The 12,346-nt window shown below is 43.2% G+C and overlaps 1 protein-coding gene across 2 annotated transcripts in view; it reads left to right on the forward strand.

Annotated features, from left to right (window-relative positions):
• PRIM2 (DNA primase subunit 2) overlaps positions 1-12,346 on the forward strand; it is a 213,772-nt gene that overhangs the window by 118,062 nt on the left and 83,364 nt on the right. The window contains exon 8 of one of the 2 annotated variants that reach the window (XM_010973924.3): positions 1,314-1,381. The exons of the other annotated variant lie outside the window; for it this stretch is intronic. Coding sequence (XP_010972226.2) covers positions 1,314-1,381 — 68 coding nt within the window. The remainder of the gene's footprint in view (positions 1-1,313; positions 1,382-12,346) is intronic. 2 annotated transcript variants of the gene reach the window in all.

The raw sequence follows: 12,346 nt of genomic DNA on the forward strand, positions 1-12,346 counted from the left end.
TATGTCATGAAATACTAGACTTAATGTTTCTTAGGGATACTGAGAATCTTTTGATTGAGCTAAATTTGCAGCAGACTGTCACTTTATTGTACTTTAAGTTAATAACTGTCATATGTTTTGACTCACAAAATTGAGAATGTTTCTCCATTATTATTAGATATGATTTAATAAAAATGACTTAATATTTGGCATTTTGGTCCATGTTTTTTCATAAATATTATTTTTATTAGATGCTTTAAAAGTGATAGCTTGGCACAACACTGTAAACTGACTAACTCAATAAAAAAAAGTGATAGCTTTATTTGCATGATGTTGAAACTTAGGTTTGATGAGTTAATTGATAAATTACTTTTAATTGACAGGATAATTAAAGAGACAGGATACCCCTATATAAAAGCAAAGGATATCCTTCGGTTTGCTTTTTGTCTTGAGAAGTTTCTCTTTTGTGAATTGTCAGATGATTTACTAGTAGAATGTAAGAACTATGTATTTGACACAATTGAAACTAGAAGAAATCTATCGTTAACTTTTGGTGTTTTATTTAGGTTACTTCAAGCTGTCTAATTACTTGGAATGAATGTTTTTAATTTCTTTGGTTCAAATTCTTATAGTGTAAGAGAGCTTTCTCAGGAAAAGAGAAATACAGAGCTACACAGACGTATAATTGATACTATTGCAGTAAAGTGTATCAGAGGCTGGCATTTCTCCGATATACTGTCAGCCTGACCCACAGTATTTAGGAATAAGGCCCTGGTCTTACATTTTGTTTCCTAGACTAGTTGGGGGTCGTATTTGAGTATTAAATACTTTGAATTGCCTTGGTGTGTTTATAAGATATTCTTGGTTTCTTATGGTAACTTGGTTGTCAAAATGAGGGAATACACGTCTGTGTGTGTGTGTGTGTGTGTGTGTGTGTGCATACACTTGTGCCAGTTTCACAGTAACTTCATGATAAATGAAAGTCTCTCTCCCCAGTTTCTTCGTAACCCCTGGATTCAGTGCTACAAGATTGGTTGCTGTAAACTTAGAAGTTTTTCCATCTTTATTTGCAAAGATAATTATTTTCGTGACTAGAAGCTTTTTCATGAGCTCAGGTGGATACTCCTCCCTTATTTCTTTGTTTTGCCTCCTTTTCCCTCTAAACTTAGTGACATGCTCTACAAACCTTGTCTTAGATTAAAAAAAAAAACAGCATCCTTCCATTTCAGGCATGCCCTCTCCTCCTGCTCGCCCCGCCCCCATTTTATGCAGTGTTCACGCGTGCTCAGGATTTGACCTTGGCTGTTCTTCCTAACCCTCCTCTCTGCTTTCAGTTAACAGCCAGGTCCTTGCCTGCTGTGCAGTCGGACGAGAGACTCCAGCCGCTGCTCAACCACCTCAGGTAAAACCAAGGCTCAGCCCCGTCGTGCTGGTAAACCCCCCTGCATTAAAGTGGGTCAGGTAGACTGATGTGCTTATTAAAACTCCTCCGATTTCTAAAAACTTTACGGAGTTTTTCTTTGCTTTAATTCTGTGATTTCAGTTCGAGTTCTTGGTGTGATACACTTGTTACTCTTGACTTTGTGGTGCCACAGAAAGCTCTTCCAGTTCAATAAAAGTGTGCAGCGCTGGTTGACAAGCTGAAGTTAAAATGAGGAGCAATGACTGAACGCAGAAAGATCTCGAAGGAATGGCCTATTTACTTAACCACGAGGCTAAGGTCAACTCTGGGAACCCGCACATATTTTATTAGTGGTAGTAGAAATAAGTTATATTTGTTTTCTAAATACAAAAATAATATATCCTCATTATTTGAAAAAGCAAACTTAGAAAATACAGGAAAGGGAGATGGAAAACCTTTCATCCTACTCAGAAATACTTCTTTCCTCTGCACTGTTCTAAAACTCAGTGTTGAAATTATACTTTTACATAGTTGGCTATTTGTTATTTCAAAATAAACATTATAAGACTTCTGTTATTAAAATCTCTCTAAAACCATAATTTTTAGTGACGTTATTTTCTTATAAGATGTTTTCTTAATATGATATTTTCTTATATGACTATCCTGTGGTGCATTTATCTCCCTTTGGGGAGCATCTAGACCATTTCTTATTCTTTTCACTAGTGTGAAAAATGCTGTATTTTTTATCATTTCCTTAGCAGAGGTTTTCAGAAATGGAATCACTTTGTCAAAGCATATGAACCATTTTTAAAGATTTAAATATATTTCTTTTCCAAAAACGTTACTCTACTCATACTTTCATATTGTACAAGATCCCCCATGTTACTGTACCCCGAACAAGACGGGGCAGCCAGAACGTTGCTGATTTAATAGGTTTATCATAGAGATATTGTTGGTGTCATGTACGTTGCACTGATTATTATTAAGAATGATTTGAAAACACCTTATTATCCGTTCTTATTTTGGGATGGGATTAGCTATCTGTATTGTTGTCCATTTACTGACAGCATCTCTTGATTTTATTTGATCGTATATACTTTAGACATAAAGGATAGTAACTCTTTGTTGTATTTGATAGATTTTTCTTTCCTGAAAGGTTTTTGATAATGCTGCATTATCCAGCATACCTCCATTTTCAAGTTTTATGTAGCCAAGCACCATTACTGTTTTCCTTTATGGTTTCTTTTTATTCTTTTAAAACTCTGAATGCTACTTCTCATTTGGAAGTCAGGGTAGACCTGAATCTCTCACATCCTCTAGTGGCCTTCGTTCCTACTTGTTGAATTCCTGAGAGCTTCGTATTCATGAGTCCTATCCCTGATCTGAGACTCTCTCTCCAGCAGCCTCTTACCTGTGCCCGACTTACCCTCTCTGAAATTTCTCACTCCCTGCTGGAGCGATTCTCTTATTCCTCAGTTTAAAACCACTCTGCCTTCCCCAGTTTCACCCGGGCTCAAGGGAGAAGCCCGTAGCCTGGCACATGAGGTCCTTCTGGCAGGAAGGAGCCTGGCCTGCCTGCGCCCTGGCGGCAGGTGCCTGGACGTCCTCCTGGCCAGCACGCCCTGTGCCTCTGCCCTTGCCGGTGCTTCCCTCCCGCCCGGCCTGCTCCTCTCCCTGCCTCCACTTCTGTCACTTGACCGAATGTGGCTTGCTCTTCAGAACTGAGTCTGCTGCCTCCTCTGATCCGCCTTCCCTGACCGCTTAGTTCTCTGCCGCCCCTACCTGTCTCAGCCTCCTGTTTTGTGCATGTGCTCCTGTAACACCATGTGCCCCCCCCCCAACCATATTACAGAGCCGGTGATACTGCCCTCGCTGGTTTCCTTAATTCTGCTTGAGAGCTTACAGAGTCACCTTCATGAGAGGTATGCATTATGTGTTTTGCTGAGTGAAGTGGTGTTTTATACCCATGATATTTTGTTGGTTTTTTTTTCCTGCATGAAGTTTCTATAATTTATAAATCGTATCATGACAGTTCTTTTCCCTATAAATCCACTGATTCACAAGACGTAAACCTAAAGGGCTGACCCTCACCCCTAGTCCACGCTTGGTTCTGGGTGATAGTGATGGATTCTCCTTCCTCCACCTCCATAGTGTGGTAATTGTCAACTAGAATTTAGATGAACTACCGACACGTTTATGAGTCCTTGGAGCTTGCACAAACTGTGCACTCGCTCAGAGCTTTCACTCTCTGTGCAGGTCACTCGTGGCTGGTTGCTAGGCAACGAGGGATAGACGCTACGTGTGATACGCACCAACTGATGTTGCTTTTTTTGTTGTTGTTATTAAACCAAATGGTTTCTCATTTTATTACCGTGTCAAAGACATCTGTATACAGGGTGGCAGGTGATGTTTGACACTTCCCATTGTATGAAGTAACCTTGTGGAAGCCTTTCAGGCGTATTGAATTGCCTCTTTTGGCTGTCTAAATGTAACGTGTTTCTTTTGCCTTCCTTTTGCTTAGGCCCAAATAGGAGAGAATAATACTCTTTGGTTTGAAAGATTCAAATGATAATCTTGTTAGGGAAAAATAATCATCACTGATTTGCAGGAACTGTATAGTGTAAATCTTACCTAGAGGGGACGGACAATAGGAGGCTGAAACTGAAATCATGACTAGTTCTAATTTTGTTTAGTGTGTCTAATGGTCGAAGAGGAATGACGAATGACGAATGACATTTTGATTAAATTTGTCAATAAAGCTAATTTGGGAGAGGACACCCATACCTGTAAGAACTGACGGAGCAATACAGAGAAATCCCCAAGTCATTTTTACAGGACTGAGGCATTCAGAAAGAATCGGTATGACACTTTGCCAACCTAAGAATTTAGGATATTGCTTAACAGTATATAGCATTCGGAGGACATAGAAGTGATGTGTCCAGGTTTTCTTAGTTGAACCTAGTTCTATAGTTAAAAGTTAAATTAACCGCAGGAAAACATTTCATCAGTTTCTGACGGAAATGCAAGCTTATTTCTCATCATTAGTAGCATCCATCCACTCATCAGTAACTGAGTGCCTTTTATGTGCTTGGAATAAAAAAAAGACACAATTTCTGTTCTCAAGGAATTTACAGTTTTGATTTCATTTGAGAGATAGGCACTTAAACACGTTACAACATTGGTAAACCTTTTGAATGGAATTAAACACAAAGTATATAATTTTATTAATCAAACCGTGTCCCCCACTGAATTATTTGCCTTAAGTAATGGGGCCATGACTTGGTTGTTTTGGATTTCCTGCTCCTTAGCACAGAGGTGGCTCCTGGTGGCTACTCAGATTGGACTGACCTTTAATCTCACTTGGGGCACGACATTGTCATTAACCGGGAAGGAGAATGCAGAAAGACAAAGGGGTTAGGGAGTGAATATAGCTACTGAGATTGCAGCACGGTGGTTTCAGGTATTTTAAAGTTGAGATGCCCATGGAGCACGTGGAGGGAGTGTTTAGTAAGTGGCTGCGTATAGACCTGCAGTTTAAGACTGAGGTTTATATTAGAGAGAGACGTTTGCCGGTCACCACTACATAGGTGGTGGTGAAAATCAGGGGAATGATTGATATCCCTCAGGGAGAGAGTGTGGAGTGATGAGAAAAGGGGAAATGGCCCTGAAGAGAACCCATAGCACGTCGGGGGGTGTGTGCCTGTGACGGGCAGTGATGGAGGTAGAAGATGAGTTAAAAGAGAAACCAGTAAAAGAACCAGGGGAGGACCTTGAATGAAGCAGGAACACAGCAAGGCATCGTGGGGTCAGAGATGCTGAGGCAGAGAGTTCACAAAGGAAAGGTGGACACTGTTCACTGCCGTGGGACAGTCGGGTCAGAACTGCTTAATGTCAGCTGGATTAGGCACACGGGGGCCACTGGTGGCCTAGCCTGCACCTTGCCGTGGTACCGGTGCACTTCTGGTTCCTGAGAGGAGTCGAGGAGGAAGTGAGACACAGCGGGTGTAGGCTGCTCTGGGCGGAGCCGGGAGGGAGCCGGGGCTGTACCCATGCGCTGCACGCTTGAAGTGAGTGTGTTGTTCTCCCCACACAACTGGAAAGTTGTGCATGTTTATAGGTTAGGGAGGAATGAGGTCGGTGGGAATATGAGGAACCAATTAAAGGAGCAGGTATTTACATAGGAGGAGATGAGACCGAGAAACTAAACTGGCGAGTGTACAAAGTGCTTTCCCACCTGGCTTTCGAAAGTTCATACTCAGAACAACCCAGTGAGGACGGCAGATGGTCATTTATCATTCTTCCTATTTTAAAATTTTGGGATGGGGCCTCAGGAAGTTCCCATTAAATTCCAAAATGCCAGAGGGAGTTTGTGTAAATCATAATTCCTGCTCTCCTCAAACTGCACATCATTAGGTATGTCATCCAACGGGTCCACGTCTCAGTGTGACGCTGCTGTCATCCTCACACGTCCCTGCGTTTTCTAGGGTGAATTATATAGTGGACTCATTTCCTACCCGGGAGAAGTATGGAGGTCTTGGGGTACGTTGCTATGGGTGTAGAAGGTTGTTGTAAACGCATAGCTTTGCTACCAGGACGGTGGTTCCTGTAGGGCAACATTTACAGCAGTGCATTGGACTGCAGAGGGCGTCCGTGTTAAAGATGGTTCTTCTTGTTGATTGCGTTAAAGAGGTGAGACCAGCCCACTTCCTACATGTGATGGCTCTAGTTGTGTGCATATGACTTTTTGCCCTTAAAAGCAGTGCCTTTCCCCACAGTGTGTGTCTTCCTCTCTGACCTCTCCATCTCAAGACATGAATATTGTTCCCATTTAATGTTTTGCTTTTAATTAAGGAATAATTTCAGGAATATGTGTTTGTTATACTGTTTTCCTCATTTTATTAGCATATTTCAGCACAACAGTAAAATAGAAGTCAAAGATGAGACAAGCTAGCAGAGGGAAGTATTACCTACAGTAAACACTTGGACTGTATCACATAGATTAACTTGTAATGTGCTCTGAGTTTTTTAAGCAGATGTTTACATTGGCCTTTATTTGAAAATCACTGGGAATAATGAAAGCATCTTCCATCAGTCAGTATTATTACCAACGATTACTTCGTAATTTTTCCCCCTCTAATGCAGTTCATTTGGTTGACACGTACACGTTTTTGTTTATTCCTCTAAAGAACATACTGTCACAGATTTTCTATCAGAAAGGCGGGCTCTTTAAGAAAGCTTTTCCCAGTACCCATGGCGGACAATTCTCAGTGTCTTCTTTTCAAACTAGTTCTTGTTTTGAAATCAGAAAATCCATGGGCATTCAGGTGGCTCCTGCTGGCAGTCAGTGCTTTCTCATCGCCTGTTTGCAGGCTCTGGCGTGGCCCTGAGCTGTGCTCACTTCCTTTCCTACACGCAGTGCGTAAGCTTTTAGCTCAGTGGTTATTGTGAAGATGCTCCAGGTGCCTTGTGAGATGTTAATACATTAGAAATAATGTATTCTTTTCCATCATGTATTGTCTTTGGCTTATTATTGTTCACATCTGTATTAAAATTGTTTATGCCTCTTTAGAGATGTGCTTGTCAAGAGTCAGCATTTTATTTAAATCAGCCCGTGGTGCTAAGGGCACTGTAAAGGACACTCTGTGAACAAAGGAGCTGGCTGATGTGGGCCTTAAGTTGGGAAGCTTCTGTACTGCCGGGGAAAGAAGACCAGTTTATACACACACGTAACCCCCCAGCCCCCCACGGCTCTGCTGGAATGGTTGCTGCAGCTTAATCGAGTGAAGACAGAGGAGGTATCTGTGTGTGGATTATGTTACAAGTTTGATGTCATTTTAGTGTTTTTTTGATAAAATTTATAGTCACATTATGTAAAATTTGGAAAAATAGAAGAAACGAATCCTGCCTCAAGACTATAACCACTGCTAGGCTTTTGTTGTAATTTCTCTGCATATTTTCATGTAATTGTAACTTAAATGGCAGACTTTTAAAACTTTCCTTTTCACTTAATCTGAAATTGCATTCCATGGTTCTAATTTTAAGTGACTGCATAGTATTCAGTTGAGGATAGGCATGTCTATTTTGACTTACCATTCCCATTTTATTGGGTATTTAAGCTTTTTTGGTTGAATAAACCTGTGACGTGAAATTACAGCGTTAGCAGCTTCTGTTCGGCCAGGTGAGGTGAAGTGGGGAGAGGAGCTGCTGTAATGGCGTCCTTAAGAAGGGATCGTAGCGCAGGAGGAGGTAAGAGCGCAGAGCAGCAGCAGACTGGGTGGTGTGCAGCTTTGAAGATACAGGAGCATCCGTTACCCTGGTGGGAAAGCGCAGAGTTCTTAACACGAGAATCAGTGACTTGAAGGAGATGGAACTCAGGAGCCTGAATTTTAAACCCTCTTAGTGCATCTAGCAATTTTTGTTGTAGCTCTAACAAAGTACCACCGATTTAATGGATTAAAACAGCACTCCTTTATTAGCCTACTGCTCGATGGGTTAGAAATCTGACACGGGTCTCACTGAGCCCAAATCAGGTTGACAGCAGGGCTGTGGTTCTTACTGGACACTCTCAGGGAGAGTCTCCTTCTAAGCTTGTTCAGGTTGTTGGCCAGATTTAGTTCCTCGCAGTGGTGGGTCTGAGGTCCCCATTTCCTTGCTGGCTGTCAGCCAGGGGCCCGTCTCTGCCCCTGGAGGCGGCCCACCTGCCCCTGTGCTTTCCGTGAGCCCCCGAGCCTCTCTCTGTTCTTTGCGTGTGGGTCCCGTCTCAGAGCCCCCGGCGGTGCCTCAGGCCCTTCTGCTTCAGACCGAGCTTCTCCTGCTGCCTCTCTGCCTCCGCCCGAGAAAGCTCTCGGCTTTTACAGGCTCTTGTGGTTAGACTGGCCCATGTGGGTAACAGGCTCACCCCCCCACCTCGAGGTCCTTAATCGTAATTACATCTTCATCGTCCTTTTCGCCACGTAACCTGTTTATGGGTTCTAGGGATTAGGGTGTGAATGTCTTTGGAGGCCATCGATCTGCCTGTTACTGTGAGAGTCTTCTCTCGAGGGGGTTGAAAACAACTTTTTACATTACTTTTCATCGGATTTACAACAAAACCATCACTCTTAGTTTGAGTAGAATACTAACTTTCCCTGGGTTTTTGTAGTTAGGGTAATTCACTTTGCTAGCTTCACATGTTTTAAAGTTGAAAAAGGGGTTAACAGTGACTTTTACAAAAATATAAATAAGTACTGATTTTCTTTTCAGCGACATAGAAAGGAGGTAGGAAAGCCTTTGCTGTCTCTTGGACTGGCTTTAGCCAGGGTGAACAGGTACCTCTGTACCTTTGCAAATAGTAGGCTTTGTAATGAGGTGGTTTGAGTGGCTGTGACTTGTGGAGGGACTCCGGTGTGAGAGCTGTTTGGTAAATACATGGCCACAGACCTTTTAGCATCCTAAGAGTTTGTTTTATTTCTTGTTAATTAAACACACATTACGGGAACCCCTAGTCGGTGCCAGACGTGGTGTTAGGTTCAGAGGTACGTATTTATTTCTGCTCTTACAGGATTCAGTGTTGATCAGGACGGGGAATCTTAGCTGAAGTGACTACAGCAAGTTACGACGGCCGTTAGCTCGGCAGAGGGTTGACTCCGTGGGCACACAGGTGTGTGTATCACAGTGTTCTTGCGGCTTGTCCCCAACTAGAAGTTTCAGATTTCTGTTCGCCCTCTGACTCCAGGGTGTCTTAGGGATTTCTGGAATGTGGATGCTGTCAGTCTTCCTGAAGAGCAAAGTTTGTGACTTTTATATTTTGCAAGTAGTTTTATTGTTTGCGGTTATTAAATTTCCTATTCTCTACTCATTGGGTTTCTTTAGAACGTTGATTGTCCTTTGGTTAAGTAATAAAGAAAGTTAGTTATTTTACACTGTGTTCGGCATAAAGTGCTAACAAAGTACAAAACGGTGACGATGCTTTGGGAAGTAACTTTCTTAAGAAGCCAGAGAAAGCCTTGTAGTTAGTGTGATACGTTAGCAGCTAAGAAATCTTTTGTTTGGTCCTGGGCAGTAGCATTTTCTGTGTTGATGAAAATGTTCTGTACCTGTGCTGTTCAACTCTGTAGCCAGTAGCTACTTAGGGCTGTCGAATGCTTTAATACAGCTAGTGGGGTTGAAGAATTCAGGTGTGTGTTTGTTTTTTAATGGAGGTAATGCGAATTAAACCCAGGACCTTGTGCAAGCTAAGCATGCCCTCTACCACTGAGCTGTACCCTCCCCTGAAGAATTCAGTTTTTACTTTTATTTTAATTAATTTAAATTTAAATAGCCTTTGTAGCCGATGGTTACCAGATTGGACAGCACGCTTCTTTGTCGTGTTTGAAATGCATTTAGATAATCATATATTTTGTAAAGCGTAATAATGGTTTGAGATTCATGGATTCTGGAGCTCCAAATCTGAGGTGGCCGTGGAAGTTGTTATGAGGGCTTGTGGCCATGCAGGGTTGTGAGGCCCCCGAGCCACGACAGCCCCGCTCTTCCTGGTGTGGCTGTCGCCTCCCTGTCCCTGAGCCGTCCACCTATGCAGGTGTTGCAGGAAATCCATGGAAGGGGGCACGTGGCATTGCCCAGAGGACACGCTGGGGTTCCCATCCCGGGTCTCTCTGGGCCAACTGGTGCCACATGTGGCCTGTGGTAATCTGGTGAGTCTAAATATTTACTTATCCTAGGAAGACTCCCTGACATCAAATACACAGTTCGCCTTCGCTCATTCAGAGGAAGAACAGAACGACGCTTGGTAGACTGGGCTGAGGAAAGACTGCCGAGACTCGCCGGAGGGGCAGTGCCCCCTGTAATTTATAACCACTGTTTACAAAGTAGCCCCACGAAAGATAATACGCGGTGCGTAAAAAGCCCGCTTGTAATTGAGCGGCCGCGGTGCTTGATGTCGGTCATCCCCACGTCTGCGGGAGGCCACCGGGTGGGCCCCCCAGGCTGGCTCCTGGTCGCCCAGCTCCCCGCCCCACCCCAGGGCTCTGTGATGCTGCCTTCTCTGCGGTGCTCAGAGCGGCGCCGCTGGCTGCAGCGATCGCTCTTGTGCGCTCACTTATTGGCTTGATGTTGGATTGTCTGCAGCGTAAGCTCCGTGGGGACGAGGAATTCGCCCTCTTGTTGGCCACTCTTTCTCCGTTACTGTGACAATGGCTGGACCTCAGGGACAGTCCCGAGTGAGTGAACGAATGGGAGAAAACACTCTTGGGTTTTAGAACTTTGCCTCTCAGTGAGATTTTCCTAAGTTACTGAATGTCGAGACTGAATGAGATGGTAGTTTGGACGAAGCCTTGGTGGATATTCTGTCACTTTCAAGAAAAACCACTGGTAGAGAAATGCTCTTTGCCTTCGCAGAAGCTCAGCGCTGGTTTTGTCTTTTGTCTGGGGGCTCTGGGCTCTTTCTCCTGGAATCGGGAACTAACCGAGGAGGATGGAGGGTCCTTCCTGTATCTCAGTGTGACCTCAGGAGGACCCCCTTTTTTCCCTCTCCAATGACCTATTCAAACATCGAAAACATGTATTTAAAAACAAAATGGAACTACGAAGCTTGCTGTTTAGACCTATGAACGAAAGCCTTAAGCATGGTCCGCCATCATTAATGGCGGTAAAGGAGTGTCTAGGAGAGTTATGTAATGTGACCTCTGGGCTGTGACTTGGAGTCATAGTCCTCGCTAGTGGTCCCTTCGTCTCCTCTTCCCCCCAAACCCCCAAACGCTGTGTCCCCGGTTCGCTACTGTTACTAGGGAACAAATGTACGAGGGTAATCGTAGAGTGCCGTAAACTTGCGATAGCCCATCTCAGAAGCATCCCACTCTGTAAACTGCTCGTGGGGTGGAGAAGACATCCATCCACGTTCCTCAGTAACTGCTGGGTGTCAGAACTTATTGCACGCCCACCCTACCCTCAGTTTTTTCTAGTCCACCTTTCTTTATTGTTATCATTTGACCATCCAGGATCAGAACCAAATCAAAACAGCCTGTACTTAGGGGGTCATTATATTACCAGAATATACTAACAATGTAAAGGAATATAACAAGTGTACTCATGAAAATAGAGGTATTTGCTGGGGCTTTGAGTGTGTATGGTGGAAATACCGATGTCGCGCTGTAGAGTGAGTATCTTATCGGAATGCATGTGTGTATTGCACTTTTTAAATCAGTTTTATTGAGGTATAATTTACATACAATGAAATGCAGTCATTTTCAGGGTGCATTTCCTTGACTTTTGACAATTGCAAGGTACAGATATTTTTGATAGAAAAATGAGATGCAACTTTCAAGTCCTTTGCAGCTCACTGGGTTGTTGCAGCTTAGAAATTGAAAAAAGTAGTAAAATATGTACCACGTGGGAAAAGATGAGGCCAATGTAAACAAAGAAGAGTAGCGGTTGTGCCGTTTGTAGTTCTTACCTGACTCGGAAACCCATGTAATCCTGATTTTTTTTATTGGCTATCTGAGCCTCTTGGGATCATACAGTGTCTCTCAGTTGTAGAGAAATATAGATCATCATACTGCATGTTGGCCGGTGGTAGTTTTTTGGCGAGAATTTTTCTTACGCAAAATTGAGTAAACTTCATGCTCGTGGAAAAATAATTTACAACAGAATTTTATTGATTGTGTTCTCATTTGGAATAACAGCAGGGCAGATCACCTAGGCCAGCGCAAGTTGGATCCCATTTCCTGGGGAGTTAGCTGTGAGAACAAACTCATTTCAATTTCAGTGGTGACAGCTGTTGAGTGAATTTTCCTGTGATACCCTTCACAGCAGGAAATGATATATTGTAACTTGGGCTCCCTTGACTTCCTGCACACCCAGCAAGTCCAGACAGCAGGGAGTGTGCTTTCTAAATGTCTGAATAGCCTAGCTTACGGGGACAGAGCATTTGTTTGTAACGTCTGAAGTGGGTTTAAAATTGTGATTGCAAAATTGGATATATGGATGATA

This window comes from Camelus bactrianus, chromosome 20 (genome assembly GCF_048773025.1).
Source record: "Camelus bactrianus isolate YW-2024 breed Bactrian camel chromosome 20, ASM4877302v1, whole genome shotgun sequence".
Taxonomy (NCBI): domain Eukaryota; kingdom Metazoa; phylum Chordata; class Mammalia; order Artiodactyla; family Camelidae; genus Camelus; species Camelus bactrianus.